Here is a 24,729-nt window from a genome sequence, read left to right as displayed (position 1 = left end):
AAATGAGGAAGCTGTTGAAGTCCACATTGATGCCCTGGGGTTGAAGTGTTCCGAGGCGGAAGATGAGGCGTTCTTCCTCCAGGCGTCTGGTGGTGAGGGAGCGGCGGTGAAGGAGGCCCAGGACCTCCATGTCCTCAGCAGAGTGGGATGGGGAGTTGAAATGTTGGGCCACGGGGTGGTTTGGTTGATTGGTGCGGGTGTCTCGGAGATGTTCCCTAAAGCGCTCTGCTAGGAGGCGTCCAGTCTCCTCAATGTAGAGGAGACCACATCGGGAGCAACGGATACAATAAATGATATTAGTGGATGTGCAGGTAAAACTTTGATGGATGTGGAAGGCTCCTTTAGGGCCTTGGATAGAGGTGAGGGAGGAGGTGTGGGCACAGGTTTTACAGTTCCTGCGGTGGCAGGGGAAAGTGCCAGAATGGGAGGGTGGGTCGTAGGGGGGTGTGGACCTGACCAGGTAGTCGCGAAGGGAACGGTCTTTTCAGAAGACGGAAAGGGGTGGGGAGGGAAATTTCTCCCTGGTAGTGGGGTCTGTTTGGAGGTGGCGGAAATGTCGGCAGATGATTTGGTTTATGCGAAGGTTTGTAGGGTGGAAGGTGAGCACCAGGGGCGTTCTGTCTTTGTTACGGTTGGAGGGGTGGGGTGTGAGGGCAGAGGTGTGGGATGTGGACGAGATGCGTTGGAGGGCATCTTTAACCACGTGGGAAGGGAAGTTGCGGTCTCTAAAGAAGGAGGCCATCTGGTGTGTTCTATGGTGGAACTGATCCTCCTGGGAGCAGATAAGCAGGTGCTGAGTTCGAGGGTTGGGACTGAGACAAGGTGGGGGGAGGAGAAATGAGGAAACTGGAGAAATCTGAGTTCATCCCTTGTGGTTGGAGGGTTCCTAGGCGGAAGATGAGGCGCTCTTCCTCCAGCCGTCGTGTTGCTATGGTCTGGCGATGGAGGAGTCCAAGGACCTGCATGTCCTTGGTGGAGTGGGAGGGGGAGTTGAAGTGTTGAGCCACGGGGTGGTTGGGTTGGTTGGTCCGGGTGTCCCAGAGGTGTTCTCTGAAACCTTCCGCAAGTCGGTGGCCTGTCTCCCCAATATAGAGGAGGCCACATCGGGTGCAGCGGATGCAGTAAATGATGTGTGTGGAGGTGCAGGTGAATTTATGGCGGATATGGAAGGATCCCTTGGGGCCTTGGAGGGAAGTAAGGGGGGAGGTGTGGGCGCAAGTTTTGCATTTCTTGCGGTTGCAGGGGAAGGTGTCGGGAGTGGAGGTTGGATTGGTGGGGGGTGTGGACCTGACGAGGGAGTCATGGAGGGAGGGAGAAAAAGCAGAGACCCTTGCAAACATTTTCAATTCCTTTCTGGCCACAGGAGAGATACCAGCAGACTGGAGGACAGCCAATGTGGTACCATTATTCAAGAACTGAGCAAGGAATAAACCAGAAAAATACAAGCCAGTCAATCTAAACTCAGTGGTGGGGAAATTATTGGAAGTAATTCTGAGGGACAGAACTAATCTGTATTTGGAGAGGCAAGGATTAATCAAGAACAGTCAGCATGGTTTTGTTAAAGGGAGGACATGTCTGACCAAGTTGGTAAAATGTTTTTACAAGGTGACCAGGTGTATAGATGAGGACAGTTCTTTTGATGTAGTCTCTTTTGATTTCAGCGAGGCTTTTGAAAAAGGTTCCACATGGGAGACTGATAGTAAAGGTAAGAGTCCATGGAATCCAAAGACGTTTGGAAAATTGGATCCACAATTGGCTGAGTGGAAAGAAGTAGAAGGTGATGATTGAGGGTGCTTTTCTGACTGGAAGTCTATCCATTGCAGACCCACAAGAGTCAGAGTTGGGGTACTTGTACTTTGTATAAATGATTTAGCCTTGAATGTAGGAGGGTTCATCAGTAAATTTGCAAAAGCCACAAAAATTGATGGGGTCTTGAATAATGAGGAGCATATAGATGGGCTGGTAAGGTGGGTTTAGCAGCAGAAAATTGAATTCAGTCCATTATATGGCTAAATGTGAGGTAATATACCTGGACAAGGGAATACATGATAAATGGGAAGACCCTGGGAAGCACCAAGGTTCAGAGGGACTTTGGTGTGCACATTCACCAGTCCTTAAGGAATCAAGTTAGGTGGATAAAGTGGTTAAGAAGGCATATGGTATACTTGCTTTTATCAGCCGAGGTGCAGTGTTTAACAACAGGAAGGTTATGATGGTACTGTACAAAATGTTGGTTAGGGCACAGCTGGAGTATTGTGTGCAGTTCTGGATTCCATATCATAAGAGAGATGTGATAACATTAGAGATGGTCCAGAGGAGATTTTCCAGGATGTGGCTGGAGAATTTCACTTATGAAGAGAGATTGGACAGACTGGCATTGTTCCTTAAAGCAGAGGAGATTGAAAAGGGACATGAATCAGATGTATAAAATTGAGGGGCATAGATCGGATACACAGGAAGAAACTTTTCCACTTGATTAAAGGAATTAATGACCAGGGAGCATTAATTTTAGGTAAAGGGAAGAAGATTTAGAGGATTTGTGAGGAAAACCTTTATCACCCAGAGGTTGGTGGGAATCTGGAACTCACTGCCTGTAATGACGGTAGAAGCAGAAACCTTCAGAACTCTTCGACAGCATTGAAGACAGTATAGATGATAGCAGAAAATTTCAAAGGGATATTGATAAACCAAGTGAATGGGCAAAACTGTGGCAGATGGAGTTCAATGATTGCAAGTGTGAGATTATCCATTTTGAACTGAGAAAGGATAGATCAGGGTACTTTCTAGATAGAATGAAGTTAATTACAGTGAATGTTCCAAGAGTACAAATGTGCTCAGGTGCACGGATCTTTAAAATGCCATAAACAGTTGCAGAAAATAATCAAGAAAGCTAATTGAATTTTGGCCTTTACATCTAGAGTACTGAAGAACAAGGTTGCAGCAGTTATACAAAACCCTGGTTACACCCCACTTGAAGTACTGAGAGCAGATCTGGACACCACATCTTGGGTTGGATATATTGGCCTTTGAAGGATACAATGTAGGGTTACAAGAATGATGCAAGCATGTATTTAGGGTATCTATGAAGCAATATTATACAATACAAATTAGGCCTGTTTTGTCTAGAATTTAGAAGGTTAAAGGGCAAACTGATCTAAATTTTCAAGACATTTACAGGAAAAGATAATTAAATTACTTACTTAACTAGATTACTTACTTACAGTGTGGAAACAGCCCCTTCGGCCCAACAAGTCCGCACCGACCCTTCGAAGAGCAACCCACCCAGACCCATTCCCCTACATTTACCCCTTCACCTAACATGGCCAATTCACCTAATCTGCACATTTTTTGGACTGTGGGAGGAAACCGGAGCACCGGAGGAAACCCACGCAGACAATGTGCAAACACCACACAGACAGTTGCCTGAGGTGGGAATTGAACCCAGGTCTCTGGCGCTGTGAGGCAGCAGTGCTAATCACTGTGCCATCGTGCCATGGGGGGAAGGCGTGGGGCGGGGGGGGCGGGAGGTGGGGGGGGTGGGGGAAGGCGTGGCGGGGGAGGCATGGGTGGGTAAAGATAAACTATTTCCACTTGTTGGTAATTCTAGAATTAGGGTCAGACCATTCAGGAGAGATGTTAGGAAGCACTTCTATACACAACAGGTGAAAGATGTTTGGAAGGCTCTCCTGTCAATGGTTGAAGGATCAATTATTAAATTTAAATATAAGGTAAATAAATGTCTGTTAATAAATATTTGATAATATTTGTTATAGGATGTGGGCCAAAGGCAGTTATGTGGACTAGGGCACAGATCAGCCATGATCTCTGTGGAACAAGCTTAAGGGGCTGAATGGCCTACTCCTGTTCCTCGGTTCCTGTAATGTTTAAGAAATATTTAGGTGTGCACATGTGGTGCCAAAGATTACAAGAAGACCAAGTGCTAGAAAGTAGGATTGGAATAGTTATGTGGCTGTTTCTGTCTGATGCAGACTCAATGTCCCAAAGGGTCTTTTTCTGTCCTGTAGATTTCTGTGGCTGTGCAACTTCTTACTGGGGAAGGAAAGCTCCAACTATTTAAGCTAGAAAAATTCCAGGATTGTTCAGAGCGTTAAATGACAATGATTTTGTTTTCTATACAGAAAGTTTTTTCAGATCAGTTTTCTGGAGATGGAGTTGGGCAGCCAGTGATGCACCTTTCTGCGATCAAGCACGCAACTGGAGAGGCTGTTTACTGTGATGATATACCGAGGCAGGATGGGGAGCTGGTTTTGGCATTAGTCACCAGCACACAAGCTCATGCAAAGATTGTGTAAGTTCATCAACTGCAAAGTGAAATTTTTGCTCCTGGGGAAAAACTGAAAACCACTTTTATGTAAGAACAGGAACAGGAATGAGGAAAAAGCGTAAAGCCCAATTATTTTCCCCTATTTAACAGATCATCTATGGTGACCCTCTCACCATATCTCTCAACCACTCATCTGGTCATAGAGCCTTTGGCTGGGAGATTTTGGCGGTGGCCAGAGTCTTCCCATCATATCTGAAAGAAATGTTAATGGTGGGATGGAGAGCTGCATTTCTCAGGTGCCGATAAATTAAGTCGATCCTACCATGGCGTCAGTCCAGTTAAAGATGGTAACCCAATTCTAAGAGCTGACTAGATTTCATAAAGAGGTGTTAGCTTATTCAATTAATCGATCTGTGATTGATTGCAAAGCTTCAGTCACACTTTCGAGCAACAATATGCTGAATTCCTTATGGCTGCCCCAGTCCCATTTAAGCTGTTTTGAGCTTTCCCACAATTAAATCCTGTTCCATTTACCTCATACAATATTCCCTTTTGATTTCTCTCATGATCAAACCTTGAACACACTCTATTCCATTGTTCCATTTCACACACATTTTAACTTTGCAGCTTTTCTCCTATGTACATGCTGTTCCAATTTACATACAGCCTAACGCATGGATCTTACAATTACATCCTGCCAAGCTGTACTGGTACTGCTACAATGACAATGTATTGATGATTTAAACATCCACAAAAAGAAGGAGATATCCAATCTATCCAATTATGAATCCATTGGTGTATCCCTGATCAGCAGCAAAGCAATGGAAGATGCTATTGACAATGTAATAAAGCATAGTTTATGATGATGCTCAGTTTGAGTTCCACAAGGACCACTCAGCTCCCAAGCTTGTTACAGCCTTTGAAGCACTTTGCACACAAAGGACAGTAGAGATTTGACACTCTTTTCCACAGTGGCAGTGGAAGCTGAATCAGTTGTTAATTTTAAATTTGAGGTTGATGAACATTTATTAGTTAAAGGTATTGTGTGATTTGGGCCAAAGGCCAGTATATGGAATTTGGCCACAGATCAGCCTTGATTTCATTGAACTGTGAAGCAGGCTCAAGGGACTGAGTGACTATTCTGTTCCTAATGAGTCAAGAGAACCTTCTCTGACCTGCTTCTCATAAAGTTACATTCGTTTTCAAATGAACTATACCGATGCAGCTTCATTAATGCTTTGTAGAAATCCATCTTTGACGTTCCATCTCCTTGTATATATAGGGATAGGTATATACCACAGGACAAGAGTTCTAGCTGGAAGAAAGGCAATTATGATGTGATCAGGCAAAATTTAGAATATGTAGTATGGGGAAGGAAACCGCAGGGGATGGGCACAATTGAAATGTGGAGCTTGTTCAAGGAACAGCTACTGTGTCCTTGATAAATACGTACCTGTCAGGCAGGGAGGAAGTGGTCAAGTGAGGGAATTGTGGTTTACTAAAAAAGTTGAATCTCTTGTCAAGAGGAAGAAGGAGGCTTATGTAAAGATGAAATATGAAGGCTCAGTTAGGGTGCTTGAGAGTTACAAGTTAGCCAGGAAGAACCTAAGGAGAGAGCTAAGAAGAGTCAGGAGGGGACATGAGACGTTTTTGGCAGGTAGGATCACAGAAAACACTAAAGCTTTCTATAGGTATTCTGTCAGGAATAAAAAAACTTTCTGTCAGGAATAAAATGAACGACTAGAGTAAGAGATTAGGGCCGATCAAGATCAATAGTGGGAAGTTGAGTGTGGAGTCTGAAGAGAAAGGAGAGGCACTAAATGAATTTTTTTTGTCAGTATTCATGCAGGAAAAAGATAATGTTGTCAATGTCCTGAGATACAGGACATTAGACTAGATGGGATTGAGGTTCACAAGGAGGAGGTGTTAGCAATTCTGGAAGGTGTGAAAATAGACAAGTCCGTGGGCCAGGTGAGATTTATCCTAGATTTTTCTGGGAAGCTAGGAAGGAGATTGCAGGGCCTTTGGCTTTGATCTTTATGTCATCACTGTCTGCAGGAATAGTGCCAGAAGACTGGAGGATAGCAAATATTGTCCCTTTGTTCAAGGAGGGGAGTAGAGACAACCCTGGTAATTATAGACCAGTGAGTCTTACTTTGGTTGTGGGTAAAGTGTTGGAATGGATTATAAGAGATAGGATTTATAATCATCTAGAAAGGAACAATTTGATTAGGTATAGTCAACATGATTTTATGAAGGGTAGGTCATGCCTCACAAACCCTATAAAGTTCTTTGAGAAGGTGACCAAACAGATGGATAAGGGTAAAGCGGTTGATGTGGTGTATATGGATTTCAGTAAAACATTTGGTAAGGTTCCCCATCGTAGGCTGTTTCAGAAATTATGGAGACAGTGAATTGAAGGTGATTTAGCGGTTTGGATCAGAAATTGGATAGCTGAAAGAAGACAGAGGGTGTTATTTGATGGGAAATGTTCATCCTGAAGTTCAGTTACTAGTGGTATACTGCAATAATCTGTTTTGGGGCCACTGCTGTTTGTCATTTTTACAAATGACCTGGATGAAGGCATAGAAGGATGAGTTAGTAAATTTGCAGATGACACTAAAGTTAGTGGAGTTGTGGACAGTGTGGAAGGAATGTTGCAGGTTGCAGAGGAACATAGAATAAGCTGCAGAGTTAAACTGAGAGGTGGAAAATGGAGTTTAATGTGGAAAAGTGTGAGTTGATTCACTTTGGAAGGAGTATCATGAATACAGAGTGGTGGTGGCTAATGGTAAGATTCTTGATGGTGTGGATGAGCAGAGAAATCTTGGTGTCCATGTGCATAGATTCCTGAAAGTTGCTAGCCATGTTGATAGGGTTGTTAAGAAGGCATAATGTATGTTAGTTTTTATTGGTAGAGGGATTGAGTTTCAGAGCCATGAGGTTATGTTGCAGCTGTACTATACACTGATGTGGCTGCATTTGAGAGTATTGCGTACAGTTCTGTGTACAGTGTACAGTTCTGCATTATAGGAAGGATGTGGAAGCATTGGAAAGGGTTCAGAGGAGATTTACCAGGATGTTGCCTGGTATGGAGGGAAGATCTTATGAGGAAAGGCTGAGGGACTTGAGGCTGTTTTTGTTTGAGAGAAGAAGGTTGAAAGGTGACTTAATTGAGACATATAAGATAATCAGAGGGTGAGATAGGGTGGACAGTGCAAGCCATCACCATCCTTTTTCCTTAGATGGTAATGGCTAGCACGAGGGGACATAGCTTTAAATTGAGGGGTAATAGATATAGGACAGATGTCAGAGGTAGGTTCTTTACTCAGAGAGTAGTAAGGGTGTGGAATGCCTTGCCTGCAACAGTGATAGACTCACCAATGTTAAGGGCATTTAAAAGGCCATTGGATAAACATAATGATGATAATGAAATAGTGTAGGTTCGATTGGCTTCAGATTGGTTTCACATGTTGGCGCAACGTTGAGGGCCATTGGGCCTGTACTGCGGTGTAATGTTCTATGTAATAAATACCAACATTTCATTTGTCTCCCTAATCACTTGCAGTATCTATCTACTAACTGTGATTCATATATGAGGATTCAGGTGGAAAGTTGAGATTGAAGATTGGCCATGTTCTTATTGAATGGGATGGACAAAATGGACCATTGCCTATAATTTTTTTAATTAACCTGTTTTCAAAGCAACCTCCTCAGAAATATTATTGCACACCTCTGCAGCAGGTGGTAATTGAACCCAGGCCTCCCAGTCCAAGGATAGGGCCACTGCCATTGCATCACAAGAGGGCCACTAACAAATTGTGATCAACTTGTTGGTCAACGTACTCACCTCTAGAGCAGGTGGAACTTGAGCCTGGGTCTCCTGGGCCAAAGGTAGGGACGCTATTGCTGTACCACAAGAACCCCCCAAATCCTGCTCTTATTTCTTATGTCATATACTTTTAAACCCAGTTATTCATTTACTGCATCCATGTTTACTTCTTACTGTGATTCAGGTCAATTGATGCATCAAAAGCACTGCAGCTCCCTGGAGTTTTTGATATCATCACAACTCAGGATATCCCAGGGAAGAACATTGGCATGGATGAGATTCTGTGTGAAAGTGAGGTAAAAGCTGCACTTTTTGTTAATCCCATTATCAATCCTGATTATGTTTACTATTCTCCAAAAGCTGCAATTTTATTAACCATTGTGAATATAATGACTGTCGTACTTTTTGATTTAAACTTTATCAAGCAAACTGTGCATTCCCCTTCCAATATTTCAAAGATATCCTGTTTATCTTGGGAAGTCCATTAGCATATGAAGGAAAAAGGTTCCATCTTTAACCCGTAGTGATCTTCAACAAAACTATCCCAGTTTATCCCCAATCATCCCCTCTCCTACAAACCCACTCTTACTTCAATCAAAAATACACTTCTCATATTTTTAGATAGTCATTAATATCAGCAGCCCTCCCACGCTGGGGACACTGCTTTTTGCTCAAAGCAGTCATCTTTCCCATTGCTTAGTATCCTACTTGACTTTGAACTGCTAACAACATTTGATGCATGAGGCTTCCAGGAAAATGAATTCTCTCACCTCTCTCTCTCTCTCTCTCTCTCTCTCTCTCTCATTGTTATCAGTGAGCTATTAAAGGACCATCCCCTCTTTCTTGATCCACATTCAGCACTTCAGTAGTTTCCATGCCTGCTTGGAATTCATCAGCTGGTGCCAAGTTGATGGATGTGAGCCTTCAAAAAGTGTTGTATGTGATTGCTGTCTGCAGTCATCTTTTGAGATAGATAATAGAGGTGAAGCTGCATCTGGTTCTACTTCTCTAAACTTGGTTGGCCTCACTCATAAGTACATTGGTAACTGTCTGCTGAATCTTAGTTGAAAGGTCGTAGAGAACATGGGTTGGAATGCTGCCTTTGACATAGGCTATGGACACAGCATCAGGCACAGACCTCTTCAACTGAGCTGGCATGGGTTCCTTCCATGGTCAGCTTTCTGATTAAAGTCATCAGTTGTTCCATCACTTTTGGTTGTCTTGTACCAGATCTCGAATTAAAACTGAGTGAGTTTACCTGACCATTGGGTTTCTGTTGCTCCAAGCTTGATGGACATTGAAAGCAGCTGAATGTGTTGTTGTCTGTAAATACTTCAAAATCTGCACCAATCAGAAGGTCTTTGAATTTCTGGGAAATACCCTACTCAAATCTATTACTTCACACTGGTGTAATTTTGCATATTCCTCTCATTTGGCTTGAGACTCTGACTGGCATAAGTGACAATCATTCATTTCTGACCTTCAGTCTGTGACAGCACTGCTCCTAGGCCAAGAACATGCAACAGCTTCCAGTATGAAATGGAGATGGAAATCAGTAGCCAGGCACCAGCAATGGAATAATCTTCTGTTTAAGGATACAGAAAGAGTCTTCCAACTGGGTTCCAACTCTTTGCGATGTTCTGTGAAATGTCAAGTCTTGTACATCCTTTCCCACAAGATTCTATAACATTCTTTAGTTTCCTTGGGAAGTTGTCAGGCAAAGGGGCTAACTGCATATAGCCTTGCAGAAATTCCTATTGTAACCAGCTGATCCACGCATTTCACTCCCTGTCTTGGACTGGGACCACTTTTCCATACCATTTAATTTTCTCATTTTGAGGTGTACTGCCTTCCTCAGTAACAAATGGCCATGGTGCTGTACTTTTGCCTGGAAAATTTGGGACTCTTAATTTGACTTTTTAGGTTTAACTTTGACAAGCAGGCTAAGAGCAATGTTGAGCAAAAGACACATTGGACTGAAAATTCAGGTCACCAAATGGTTCTGCGTCACAAATATGAAGGTGGCAGGAGCATTACAGTTCACAAATGAATTCTACTGTTTTATAAAGCCCTCTAGTTCAATTTCCTCTATGAATGACTGAGGCCCTAAAAATCTATATCAAGTTTGGCCTCCTGTTTGAAAATTGACAGTTTCAAAACCTCCAATCCACTCCATCTTGCTAGGTACTCCATCAACCTTGTCCATCACTACTTTGATGCCTGGCCTGTGGAATCCTAGCAACCATATGAGAGAGTTAAATGCACATACGGCTTAAAGATCACAAAGCAGGAATTCTTTATTCCCCTGGCTCAGGTCTTTGTAAATATTAACAGAAGGTAATGTTAAAACAAGGAAAAGAGAGTATTTACTTTGGATTGAGCTTATAGATCACATATTAGTCGAGGAATGCTTTGTGACAGCATGGTGACTTAGTGGTTAGCACTGCTACCTCACAACTCCAGGGACCTGGATTTGATTCCAACTTGGGTGACTGTCTGTGTGGAGTTTGCACATTTTCCCTGCGTCTGTGTGAGTTTCCTCTGGGTGCTCTGGTTTCCTCCCACAATCCAAACATGTGCAGGTTAGCAGAATTGGTCATACTAAATTGTCTCATAGTGTTCAGGGATTTGTAGGTTAGGTGCATTAGTGAAGGGTAAACGTAGAGGAATGGGTCTGGGTGGGATACTTTTTGGAGGGTTGGTGTGGACTTGTTGGACCAAATGGCCTGTTTCCGCAGTAAAGGGATTCTAAAAAGCTGTGTCTATCTCGCTCCAGAAAGGGTCTTCTGGTTCTATCTAGCTTCCCTGTTTGGTACCCTGCCTTATTATAACCATCTGCTACTGGAGGCCCTATTGCATAAAGAAAACAGACTCAGCCTATTTAATCTCTCTTCACCCAAAACTCTCCAATCCTGGCAACACCCTTATACATCTCTGTTGTTTCTTCTCGAGTACAAACAGATTATTCTTGTAATGTCATGATTAAAGCTGTCTGCAATGCCTGACCTACAGCCTTACCAGAATACAGAGAATTTTGGAATTACACCCTGCTCTCACCCTGCCGTGATTTATAAGACACAGTATTGTCTGACTTCTTAGCCAGATTCTACCCAATTCTGCTATCTTTAGGAATCTGTGGATATGCACTTCAAGTTTCCTGTCAGCCTCTAGCATTCTCAATATTTTATCATTTATTGTGTATTTGCTTGCTTTACTTTACTTTACTTCCTAAATGCATTACCGCACACCTCTAGGTTAAATACAGCTTGCCACTTTTCTTCCCAAATGACCTATCTATTGATAATTTCCTGTTGTCTGCAGCTTTCTTCCTCACCATCAAGCACATGGCCAATTTTTGTAAAACTTACAAACTTTGTAATTATGCCTCCTCTGCAGATTTAATACTGAGTTTCAAGAACCTAAGAAATAGGTGCAAGAGTAGACAAAGTGGCCTGTCGCTTCAGCTCTGCCATACAGTACGATTGTGGCTGATCTTGTTCTTCAGCTTCACCTTTCTGCTCATTATCCATATTCCTTGATTCACTGAGAGATCAAAGATCTGTCTATCCCATCCTTGATTGTATTAAACGAAAGAGCGCCACATGGAAAACCCCTCTGGGGTAGGGAATTCAAAGACTCATAAGCCTTTGAGTGAAGTAATTTAAAGTGAGTAAGGGTTAGGGTGGTAAATGGGTGGTTCAGGGAGCCAGGTGGGAAGATGGTTAAAGGAGTCAGGTGGCAGGTAGGTAGGTAAGGGGATTCGGTTGATGATGTGTGAGAGGAACGATGACAGGAAGGGGATAGTGAGGCAAATGTATGGGTGATGGGATAGGGTGGCAGATAGGTGGGTGAAGGGTAGATAGATAATTGGTGAGGCTTAGGATGATAGGTGGGTAAGAGGGTACTCAGGCAGCTGGGTAAGGGGGTAGGGTGATAGGTGGGTGAAGAGGTAGAATGGCAGGTGGATGAAGGGATAATGGCACAGGTGTGAGTGAGGGTTCTGTGGCAGGTGGGTAAGCAGGAAGCTTGAGTAAGGAGATGCCTGAGTGAGGAGATTGGATGACAGGTGGTTGAAGGTGTAGGTCGGCTCAGAGGGCTGTTGGACCAGGTTTCAGAGGGACCCTAAGGCTCAGCAGGACTGTCAGGTTTGGTCAGGGATGTGGAGGGCACAGGGTACTTGGCAGATTGGGGGTCACTTGGCATGGCGATGTGGTTGGGTCACATTGGCACAGGATGGATGGGGATATGGGGAGGTAGAGCAATTATGTCAGGTTGGATTATTGGGGTAGTATCTGAGGGTATGTGTGTGTCACTGAGGTTCAGGTTCAGGGGATAGTTGGATGGGGCCAATCGGGTCAAGTTAGTGTAGTCAGGTCAGGCTGAGGTGCTTTGAGGGGAGGGTTAAGGTCAGTCTGTGGCCTGGTATAGTGAGGGGTTAGGGGTGGGAGTGTGTAGTGTACGGGGATGGGGGGTGGGATGTGTGTGGGGATGTGTGCAGGTAATAGTTGGGTGGGGTTTGAAGGAATTGGAGGAAAGTAAGGAGATTGGAAGGAGTTGGGAGATTCAGTTGTAAGCCAGAAATTAGGACTGCCAATAATCTGACATATTTACTCGGTAATTATCCAGTTTAATGAGACAGAACGGTTTGAAGATCCCAACTTTAATTCAGAGTTGGAAACTTTTGACCCTAGGCTGTTATCCATTGTTAGAACTTGCTAGACAATCCTCTCATCAGTGTTCCACTACATCTTTTGGGGCACCGTCCATTTCAGAGACCAGAAGATCTGGTCCCAACTAACAACTTGCAGTAGTTGTAAAATTCTTGCTCAAGCCTTTAATGACGGAGACATTACACACATACTGTGAGAACACTTGCTGCCTCTTGAGTCAGTCCTGGCCCTTAACATACTTTATTTTGTGCAGGTAACCTGTGTGGGACATATTATCTGTGGAATCGTTGCAGACAACCAGCGACATGCCAAGATGGCAGCTGCAGCCGTGAAGATATCATATGAAGATCTGGAACCCCTTATCCTCACTTTGGAGGTTGTGCTAGATAAGAGCAAAGAAAACAATGATATATATTGGTATATAAGTGCCCAGCCCCCTTGAACACATTCCATCTTGTTACTCGCTCCTGAGTATCCATTATTGTGTGACTCTCTTGATGTATTCAAGCCTTTAACTCATTCATGGGTATTGTTTACAATAAGTAAACTATATAAACCTCCCAATTTGACTCCAATCTGTAACTCATTCATTGGTACCTGTTATTCTACTTTCAAAAAAACTGGACTCTCACAATTAAATTCCAATCTATAATTCACTACTGGGTCTCTGTTATTCGTTATATGAACTTCTCAAACACCCAATTATCTGATAGCCTGCTACACTTTACCCAATAGGGAGAATGTGAGCAGTACTGGTGTGGGTGAAAGGTGTAAATAAAAAATGTGTGAAAAGGTGGCATTCATCTGGGAGACATGTACAAATGAAGGTTAGTGGAGTGGAGGTGTCAGGGTATGGCATTAGGAGAGCCTGTTCTGGGGAGAGAGCTGACATAGCACAGTGAGAGATTTTGGAGGGAATGGAGCGAGGAAACACACTGAGTGGTTTGGAGGTGAGGGAACACAGTGGGAGGTTTCAAGGAGTGGAGATAAGGAACACAGTGGGAGATTTGTGAAAGTATGGAGGGGAACTGCAGTGGAAGGTTTGAAGGAGTTATATTTTTTCTATGTGCGTGTGGGCATTTCTGACAGCACTTATTGTCCATCTGTTAATACTCAGAGTTTTCAAGAAGATTTGTAGCTCAGGCTGTGGATGAGGTTGTTGACTTGCTCGCTGAATTGATACCATTCTAGGTAAAATCATCAGTGTGCCTCATGTGAAGCATTGATGTTCTGTCCCGCTTGCTATTTATTTGTCTGGGTCTGCTGGGGTTGGTGGTGTCATTTCTGGTTTTGATGCTGGTTCTGTATCTTATTGGTTAGTATATGGGGTCCAACTCTACATATTTGTTAATGGAGTTCTGGTTGAGTGCCAGGCTTCCAGGAAATCCCATGCATGTCTCTGTTTGGCTTATCTAAGAACACCAATGCTTCATTGGAGGCACACTGATAATGTTACCTAGAATGGTTATGAAACGTCTGTGAACAAACTTACCAGCTGAGTGAACAAGTCAACAACCTCATCTCTAAATGAGAGGCTTGCTAGTCTTTTTCAGAAGACAGTCAAGAAACAGCCAAATTGCTGGGGGTCTGGAGTTTCATGTAGCTCAGAATGGGTAAAAATGGTAGGTTTCCTTCCCTGAAGAACTTTAGAGGTGAACCAGATAACTCTTTTACAACAATTGTTGTTAGTATAATGGTCATCAATGCTGAGACTACCTTTGTATTACAGATTTATTAACAGAATTTATATTTCACCAGCTACCATGGTGGAATTTGAACTTATGACTCCAGAATATCAGCCTGGTCCTCAGTATTACGAGGCCAGCAACACAGTACATCATGTGAGGAAACACAATGGAATGTTGGGAGGAAGCTTTTTAAAAATTCATTCTGTGAATGTAGGCTTCACTGGCTGGACTAGCATTTATTACCCATCCTTAGAAGTTGAGAAGTTGGTGGTGAACTGCCTTCTTCAACCTCTGCAGTTCATTTGATATCGTTAATCCATTGCAACATTTGGGAGGAAGTTTCAGGAGTTTGACCCAGTAACACTGAGGGAAGAGCGTAATATTTCTGGGGAATGGGCAAGATGGTATGAGGGCCAAGTGCAGGCAAGTGGGACTAGTTTAGTTTGGGAACATGGTCAGCACAGATTAGTCAGAAGGGTCTGTTTCCATGCTGTATGATCCTATAAGACAACACTGGATTTTTGGATGCTGTGGAGCAAGGGAAAACAGTAGGAAGTTTTGACAGCAGTAGGCAAGCAAACATGGTAGTATGTTTGGAGAGATTGAGATGGAGAGTTTATGGCATGAAGAGGGAACACAGTGATGTTTAAAAGGGGTCAAGGCAGGGAGTTGTAGTTGGAGGTTTATGTGGTGTTAGGATGATAGGTGATTTCTTCTTTGGAAGAATCAAAGGTATGAGGAGGGATTTGGGTGAGGGGTGGGGGTGCAGGAAGTCAAAGTTTCTTTCTGATAGATGAAGAGCTATTATTCATGGATTATTTTGATGCCATCTCTATAGAATTGAGATTGTGCTTAATTGTGATTGATGTTAATAAAATGCCAACGATTTTGACACCTTTCTAGGATGCAATTCAGCATAAATCCTTTTATGCCCACTTCAAACTGGGGAATGGAAATGTTGATGCAGCATTTGAAAAAGCTGACCAACAAGTAGAAGGTACAGTAAAATATCATAGAGTTTGGTAAATTGTTACTTCATGGGCTGTTGTCTAAAATCATGACCAGCATTTTAAGTTTGGCACAACTTTGCATTGATAAAATTAGGAATGTTTTCATTTGTATTTATACAGAGGTTCACTGGCTGTATTTCAATTGAGCAGTCATATTTCCTTTCGAGAGTTCAAGGCTATGGAAGGAACAAGAATATATTCCAAAATATTCTAGTCCATAGAAATTTTATATTGATGCTCTAATCCTAATTGGCTCCAGTCTTAAAGATAATTAGATTAATTTAATCATAAGAGTTTTTATGGCATGGAAAGAAACCCATCGTGTCCTACCAATCATCAAGCAACTATCTACTCCAGTGCCATGTTCCAGCATGCAGCCTGTAAACTTGTCTGCTTAAAGTGATCATCTAAATATTTCTTATGTTGTGCAGGTTCATAGCTCCTTGAAAGTGGAGTTGCAGGTAGATAGGATAGTGAAGAAGGTGTTTAGTATGCTTTCCTTTATGGGTCAGAGCATTGAGTATAGGAGCTTGGAGGTCATGTTGTGGCAGTACAGGACATTGGTTAGGCCACTTTTGGAATGTTGCGTACAACTTTGGTCTCAGAAGGATGTTGTAAAACTTAAAAGGGTTCAGAAAAGATTTACAAGAATATTGCCAGGTTTGGAGAGTTTGAGCTATAGGGAGAGGCGGAATAGGCTGGGGCTGTTTTCCCTGGAGCATCGGAGACTGAGGAGTGATGTTATAGAGGTTTTTAAAATCATGAGGGTCATGGATAGACAAGGTCTTTTCCCTGGGGTGGGAGAGTTTAGAACTAGAGGGCATAGGTTCAGGGTGAGAGGGGAAAGACTTAAAAGAGACCTAAGGGGCAACTTTTTCACACAGAGGGTGGTGCATGTATGGAATGAGCTGCCAGAGGAAGTGGTGGAGGCTGGTACAATTGCAACATTTAAAAGGCACCTGGATGGGTATATGATTAGGAAGATTTAGAGGGATATGGGCCAAGTGCTGGCAAATGGGACTAGATTAGTTTGAGCTATCTGGTCGGCATGGACAAGTTGGACCGAAGGGTCTGTTTCTGTACTGTACATCTCTATGACTCGCTGATGGTTCCCATCTTGACCTCTCTTCCAGGCAGCATGTTCCAGATTACCACTCCCTTCCTCCCCACCATGCTCCCCTCCCCCCTCCCAAAGCACCACCACCATCTGGGTGAAAAACCTCTTCCTAAAATTCCTCTAAATCTCTTGCACTTAAATCTATGCTCCTGGTTATTAATTGCTCTACTAAACAATTTCTTCCTAGCCACTCTATCTGTGCCCCTCATAATTTTGTACACCTCTTTTGTGTGTTCCTCAGCCGTCTCTGCTCCAAGGAAAGCAATCCCAGTCTATCTAGTTTCTCTTCTTACCCGAATTGCTTCAGCCCAAGCAATGCCCTGGTGAATCTCTTCTGCACTCTCTCAGACAATCACATCCCTCCTCTTGTGTGGTGACTAGAATTGCACACAGTACTGCAGCTGTGGCCTACACAGTTTTACACAGCTCCATCATAATCTTCCTGTTCTTGCATTCGATATTTTAATGAATAAAGTAAATATCTGATATTCCATCACCATCTTATCTATTTGTCTTATTAGTTTTATGGATCTATGGACATAAACTAACTGTGTACTTCCAGAGATCCCACCATTCATTGTGTATTCCTTTGCTTTGTTAGTACGTACAAAATGCAATTACAGTTTTTAGGATTAATTTTATTTTTGGCACTGTTCAGTCAATCTGACCAATCCATCTATATCATCCTAAAGTTTTCCTCTTCACTATTTGCCACCACCATCTTTTGTGTCATTTGTGAGCGTACTGAATAAATCTCCTACATTCATGTCTTAAGCACTAATGTACACCACCAAGAATAAGTGATCCAGCCCTGGACCCTGCAGTATGCTACTAGACACAGGCTTCCAGTCACAAAAACAATCTTCAACTTCACCTTCCTGTGTCTTGTCACTAAGCCAATTTGAATCCAATTAGCCAAATCAACCTTCATCCTATGGCCTGTTAGCTTCCAGATCAGTCTGTCATGTGAGACCTTGTCAAAGGCCTTACTGAATTCCTGCACTATCCTGATTAGCACATCTCGCCCTCTTCCTGAAAAGACTCAATAAAAATTTTCAGACATGATTTCGCCCTGACAAATTTGCAGAAATGGAGCAATTGCTCAGGAATTGGAGAATGATCTAATTATGTCATTCCCCATAGTTAATTCTAAAGGACATGGGGAAAAGCGTGAACAGGCTACTGAGTTGGATGACCTGTCAAGATTGTAATGAAGGGGGAACAGGTTTGAAGGCCGAATGGCCTACTCCTGCTCCTATTTTCTATGTTTCTATTGTAGTGAGAAATTGGATGGAGGCCTGGGTCAGTATTTCTCCACGTTTAATTGGACAGTGGACTGTATGCGTGATTTTCTAAGTCACTGTGCAAACATCTTTAAGACTCAGTTCCAGCAATTTTATTCACAGGACAAATCCATATTGGAGGACAGGAGCATTTCTACATGGAAACTCATAGTATTCTCGTCGTTCCCAAAAATGAGGATAGAGAAGTTGAAGTTGTTTGCTCAACTCAGGATCCGAATTTTACCCAGGTAAGTCAGTGTAATTCAATCTGATTTTGGTCACCAATCTAATGGCAGCACAACACACATTGTTGCTTGATTCTCATGGCTATATGCCAGTTTGTTTCCAACAATTTATTAAGTGAGAGACCTACTTCTGCTGGTTATGGTACTGCTGTCAGAGGAAATGCAATTGTTCCTCCCCTAGCCTCCTTCTCCTTTGCTTTCTTGCTTTGAAGTTGGTGATTCATTGAGGTGTGCTTCCAAAAATCATAGCATCTTAGACATTGAATGTTGCAGTGAGTTGATACTGAGAACCACAGAGGGGCAGATCTATAATTTTACAGGTGAATAACTATCTATTTACACTGCATATGTATAAGTAATTTTAGTATATTAGTCAAACCTTGCAAGCTTGATTGTAAGTCCCCACATGTACCTACAGCAGCCTACATAGAGCCATAGCGATGTATAGCACAGAAACAGACCTTCAGTCCAACACGTCCATGCCGACCAGATATCCCAACCCAATCTAGTCCCACCTGCCAGCACCCAGCCCTTTTCCCTCCAAACCCTTCCTATTCATATATCCACCCAGATGCCTTTTATTTGTCGCAATTGTACTAGCCTCCACCACTTTCTCTGGCAGCTCATTCCATACATGTAACATCCTCTGCGTGAAAAAGTTTCCCTTTCGGTCTCTTTTATATCTTTCCCCTCTCACCCTAAACCTATGCCCTCTAGTTCTGGACTCCCCCACCCCATGGAAAAGACTTTGTCTATTTATCCTATCCATGCCCCTCATGATTTTATAAACCTCTATAGGGTCACCCCTCAGCCTCCGACGCTCCGGGGAAAACAGTCCCAGCCTGTTCAGCCTCTCCCTGTAGCTCAAATCCTCCAACCCTGGCAACATCCTTGTAAATCTTTTCTGAACCCTTTCAAGTTTCACAACATCTTTCCGATAGGAAGGAGAACAGAATTGCATGCAATATTCCAAAAGTGACCTAGGCAATATCCTGTACAGCCGCAACGTGACCTCCCGACTCCTGTACTCAATACTCTGACCAATAAAGGAAAGCATACCAAATGCCTTCTTCACTATCCTATCTACCTGTGATTCCACTTGCAAGGAGATATTAACAATGAAAATAGTATACTATTCATTGGTACAATGTAAACCTATAAATACACGTACATAATGGAATTTCCTCATTATTCTACACCACTCCTCCATCTTTAATTCTAACCCTTTGAATGAAGTTGTATAGTACGTCCTCACTTAAATTTGAGGTTACTTTTCTAAAGATCATGACTTCACGTATGAAGACTGTGCTATCAATGTTAAAAGTGAAGTTTATTGGGTTCCACAGGGTCTTTCTCAGGAGAAAAGAAGTTAAAAATATACCCTTACTCTTTAAGTTGAAATATAGTCCCAGTTCACTTTAAATGGCTAAGTTCCACATTGGTAAATCAGATAACTGTAAAAATGAAATAAATTTGGAAATATAAAAGCAAAATGTAGCCCTCAACTTACAGTATCCCTTGTAGTGGAGCTTCTGAAAGTGGATCTCAGGGTGGGCCATTGCCAAGATCCCTTTGCTCACTGGGCGGCACGGTGGCTCAGTGGTTAGCACTGCTGTATCACAGTGACAAGGACTCGGGTTTGATTCCAGCCTTTGGCGACTGTCTATGTGGAGTTTGCACATTCTCCCTGTGTCTGCGTGGGTTCCCTCTGGGTGCTCCGGTTTCCTCCCACAGTCCAAAGGTGTGGAGCTTACGTGCATTAGTCAGGGGTAAATATAGGATAGTAGGGGAATGGGTCTGGCTAGGTTACTCTTTGGCATGTCAGTTTGGACTTGTTGGGCTGAAGGGCCTGTTTCCACGCTCTAGGGATTCTATGACTCATGGGACTCTGGGTTGTTTGCAGGGGCTTTTGCTTGTTCCTGGTCATGTGGTGTTGTCATATTGGGTGTCCACAGTTATCCTTCTTGGAAGGTGCTGGTGCCTCCAGGGTCTGTTCACCCATTGAACTTTGGGACTTTTCTTCTTCTTTATAGCTTTGGCCTTACTGACTGATGGGATGTCAGGGTAGCTGGCTTCACTAGATTTTCCTGCTCTGTCTCTGTCTCTGGGAGAGTGACATTGAGCTAGAAGATTAGCCACGATCTTATTGAATGATAGAGCAGGTCAAAATGCCAAATACCTTAATCCTCCTTCCAGTTTCTATGTTTCTGTGTTTATGTACATTGTCAGGAAGGATTTCTTCAACCATTCTGCTTGCAGGAAGGATGTTCAAGTTTGAGTTGGGAGGATTAATACAGCTTCTATAGGTGACATTGGAGTGTCACTCACATCACATTTTAGTTATCTTTTCTCCTTGATCTTTTCCCCTCCTTCTCCTCTTTCAATCACATAAAAGAAAACACTATTTTCCAGTTCTGAAAAAGAATTTGAAACATAATCTGTTTCTCTTTGCATTGACGCTGCTAAACCTGTTGAACTTCTCCAAAGTTTTCTGTTTTTATTTCAGATTCTACATACATCCTGTTTTTCCAATCAGAGATCCTGTCTCATTGATACATTGATCCCATTCATTATTATCTTCACTACAGCATCTCCTTTATCCTTTTGCTATCCCTCCTGAATATCCTTTAATATTCAGTTCCTAATCTTGGTCACTCTGCAGCCACATCTCTGTAATGGAAAATGAATCACATCAGAGACTTGAAAGTAACAAGGAAGATTACTCACAAAACAACTCCAATGGATCTAGTTTTATCTTCAACTGCCTTTCTCTGGGTTTTTCTCTAAAATGTTCCTCTAGATGCTTTTGACTGATCGTCTTGTCTTCTCTCACACATCTTTAGGTGTCTGTCTTAGACAATAGGGACAAGGAAGGGGTCAATAGGGATAGGATGGGGTCAAGCTCAGGACAGATTACTACTTTCTGGTAGCACAACTAAATGCTGCTCAGACTTCAAAAAGACAATAAACAATCTCCCTATAATCTCTCTATGCACTGTCATTACCACTTCTTTATTGCTACCTTTGCTTCTGGAGCCATGACTCACCTTCTCTCAGCCTAGTATAAATACCTCCCTATTTCTCCCTTTTTTTAGCTTTGACAAAGGGTCAGTTAGACTTGAAACGTCATCTCTTTTCTCTCCTTACAGATGCTGCCAGACCTGCTGAGATTTTCCAGCATTTTCTCTTTTGGTAATAAACAATAGGTGCAGGAGTAGGCCATTCAGCCCTTTGAGGCAGCATCACCATTCATTATGATTATTGCTGATCATCCACAATCAGTATCCTGTTCCTGCCTTATCCCCATAATCCTTGATTCCACTATCTTTAAGAGCTCTATCCATCTCTTTCTTGAAAGTATCCAGAGAATTGGCCTCCACTGCCTTCTGGAGTAGAGCATTGGATATATCTACCACTCTCTGGGTGAAAACGTTTTTCCTCAACTCTGTTCTAAATAGTCTACCCTTTATTTTTAAATTGTGTCCTCTGGTTCTGGGCTCACCCATCAGCGGAAACGTGCTTCCTGCCTCCATGTGTACATTGAGATCAGCCATTTAGATCTTCTTGTGAAGTGTCACCACTATAACCAAGATAATTCTATCTTCACAAGAAGGGAAGAAACATTGAGGTTACGGAATGTAAGAAGGAACAGCAGTTTGGTTGAGCGTCACAAGCATAACATGCCAAGAAATGGATCAAGGTCCAGTTTGGTAAAAGTTAGGTCAATGCATGACTGTTGTTTGTAAAATGTTTGCTTGGTTTTTGTACACAAATTATTTTGGTCACCAAGTTTTGGGAGTCAGTCTTAAATTTAACCTGCTCCAGCTTGATTTCCCTCTCCTTTTATTCTTCACTCTCCTAAGACTGCTGACATTGGTTTGGAATCTGTTTTCAGGGATCCCTTGGGTTAACCTCATATCAAGAACTATCTTTTGATCCTGTGTCCTGAATGAAGGAACAGTGCTGACGTGCTCAATATTAAGCTAAAAATTTCCAATATCTGGATAAAGAGCCAACAAAATGAAGTTTCTACATTTCAGTTTTTAGTTTTTTTTCTGTGTCAGGAAAAGCAAGAGTGATACATGTGGGCTCACAAGCAAACCTTAGACTTGCAATGTATTAAAACTGCTCTGTTTGGGATTTCCCTTGTGTGCCCATGACTGTATCCATACATGGTTGCCTTCAAAGGCCAAATAACCAAACAGTTATCAATGTGTTGCTTTGGTCAGAACATCAGGACATGCATTTTGAAATTAGCCATGTTTGTTGTGTAAGGACTTTTACACCTTGGATGCTGCCTGATCTGCTGTGCTTTTCCAACACCACTCTAATCTAGACTCTGGTTTCCCTGCATCTTCAGTCCTTGTTTTTACCTTTTTATACGTTGGAGCAACCTTGTAATGATGGCATGCATCTAGTCTTCACTAGGCATATATTGCAAACTGTGGATAGAGTCACTAAGGAGATAGAAACACAAAGAGAAAATTGACTTTCAAAATTGGAATAGTTACATTAGAGTCTGTTATCTCTGAATCTTGGGCATAGCAATATTTAGACCTTAATATGTAATTAACTGTATTATAATGAAACCTGAGCCTGAAGACAGTTCTGAATTTGGCTATTCTGTCTTGAACCCAAACTCTTAGATGTTGGTAGAAAACTACAAGACAAAAGCATGTTTGCTTGCTTTTGCACCCAACTACTTGCTAGGTTTCCTAACACTTCAGGATTCTCCAGAAGGTAATGCGGATTAGAGGCTGCTGCAAGAAACTGGAATAAAATCACTCGGATATTGAAAGATAATGTGTCTATTTTGAATATTCTTTGAAAGTTTTCATTCGTTAGTTGTAAATGTAATGGAGATGAGGGTAAAAAGGCTTTTGTCTGGTTGGGGTGGAGTTGGCAACCCTCTTGTTTATGAGACTCCTTTCCCACTCAAATTAAGCCTTAATGAGTTGGATCCTTGGAGAAATACAATTTGTTGATATAATTTGCTTTTCTGATAGTCACTAGTTGCAGAGACACTGGGGATTCCATACAATCGAGTCACAGTCCGTGTCAAAAGGATTGGCGGTTCCTTTGGTGGAAAGGTTAGGAAAGCCTCCAGAATAGCTGCAATTGCAGCAGTGGCAGCTCACAAGTAAGTGTTTGGAGTTGTGTTTAATATAGAGAGTAATAAAAATAAAATACTGCAAATGCTGGAAATTTGAAATTAAAGCTTGAGAAACTTAGCAGGTCTGGCAGCATCTGTGGAAAAGAAAACACAGATCATGTTTTGACATTTTTCTGCAAACACAACACAATTTCCAGGTCCCTTCTAGTTCTGAAGGAGAGTCATATCATACTTGAAATGTTATTACTGATGCTGTTATTACTCCACAGATGCTGTCAGAGCTGCTGAGTTTCTTCAATACTTTCTTTTTAGTGTAGGATGTTGCTTTTGCAGGAGGCCTTGCTGATGCACAGTGGTCAGTCCTTCACCTTTGATTTTAGTGACACGGGTCCAAGTCCAGCAGAACTTGAAAGACTCATAACATTGGTCTTTGTGGAAAACCACTTTCCAGCTTCCTCCAATATACCCAGGCTAAATCCAATTTATAATCCATGCAGTCCTGACTCCATATGTTCTGCATTTTGTCCTGAGCCTGGCATGTGGCTGTCTTGGAATAGCGTCCTCTATGAACACAGTTCTTTAATTAACACGTAACTCTTGAGAATGGTCTTCAGAACTCTCAACATCTCTAATGAGGATGGTGTTGTAGTGGTTACACTGCAGATTTAATGACTGAGTTGGAACCATCCTTTCTTCAATGGTACAAGTCATAAAGCTTAATAGACTGGTGTCCATAGGGTGAAGTTCCTGCAACTCTTAATGATCAGGTCCAACAGTGGAAATGAACTATAGAACTTTAGTCAGGGCAGTAACAAAGAGAGAGCGATCCAAGTAAAAGTGAGTTGCATAGTGGAGCCGCAGGAGATGGGGTAGGTACTAAACAAGTATTTTGCATCAGTGTTTACTGTGGAAAAGGACATGGATGATATAGAATGTAGGGAAATGGAGGGTGACATTTTGAAAAATGTCCAAATTACAGAGGAGGAAGTGCTGGATGACTTGAAACGGATAAAAGTGGATAAATCCCCAGGACCTGATCAGGTGTATCCTAGAACTCTGTGGAAAGCTATGGAAGTGATTGCTGGCTGTCTTGCTGAGATATTTGTATCATCAATAGTCACTGTTGAGGTGTCAGAAGACTGGAGATTGGCTAACGTGGTGCCACTATTTAAGAAAGGAGATAAGGACAAGCCAGGGAACTATAGACCAGTGAACATGACATCAGTGGTGAGCAAGTTGTTGGAGGGAATTCTGAGGGACAGGAAGTATGTGAATTTGGAAAGCCAAGGACTGATTGGGGATAGTCAACATGGCTTTGTGCGTGGGAAATCATGTCTCACAAACTTGATTGAGTTTTTTGAAGAAGTAACAAAGAGGTTCGATGAGGGCAGAGTGGTAGATGTGATCTATATGGACTTCAGTAAGGCGTTCGACAAGGTTTCCCATGGGAGACTGGTTAGCAAGGTTAGATGTATTGGAAAACAAG

General features: G+C 42.4%; 1 protein-coding gene across 4 annotated transcripts in view; it reads left to right on the top strand.

The window, feature by feature from the left end:
* Positions 1-24,729, top strand: part of LOC140481933 (aldehyde oxidase 3-like) — a 141,300-nt gene that overhangs the window by 67,650 nt on the left and 48,921 nt on the right. For all 4 annotated transcript variants that reach the window (XM_072578645.1, XM_072578643.1, XM_072578644.1 and 1 more), the window contains 6 exons: positions 4,140-4,309; positions 8,302-8,413; positions 13,041-13,163; positions 15,379-15,472; positions 18,009-18,133; positions 23,137-23,270. In XM_072578645.1, the coding sequence (XP_072434746.1) occupies positions 4,140-4,309; positions 8,302-8,413; positions 13,041-13,163; positions 15,379-15,472; positions 18,009-18,133; positions 23,137-23,270 (758 nt within the window). The remainder of the gene's footprint in view (positions 1-4,139; positions 4,310-8,301; positions 8,414-13,040; positions 13,164-15,378; positions 15,473-18,008; positions 18,134-23,136; positions 23,271-24,729) is intronic.

Source organism: Chiloscyllium punctatum, chromosome 10 (genome assembly GCF_047496795.1).
Source record: "Chiloscyllium punctatum isolate Juve2018m chromosome 10, sChiPun1.3, whole genome shotgun sequence".
In the NCBI taxonomy this organism is placed as follows: Eukaryota; Metazoa; Chordata; class Chondrichthyes; order Orectolobiformes; family Hemiscylliidae; genus Chiloscyllium; species Chiloscyllium punctatum.
The sequence above is the reverse complement of the archived record's forward strand: the minus strand, read 5'-3'. Positions and strand labels throughout refer to the sequence as shown.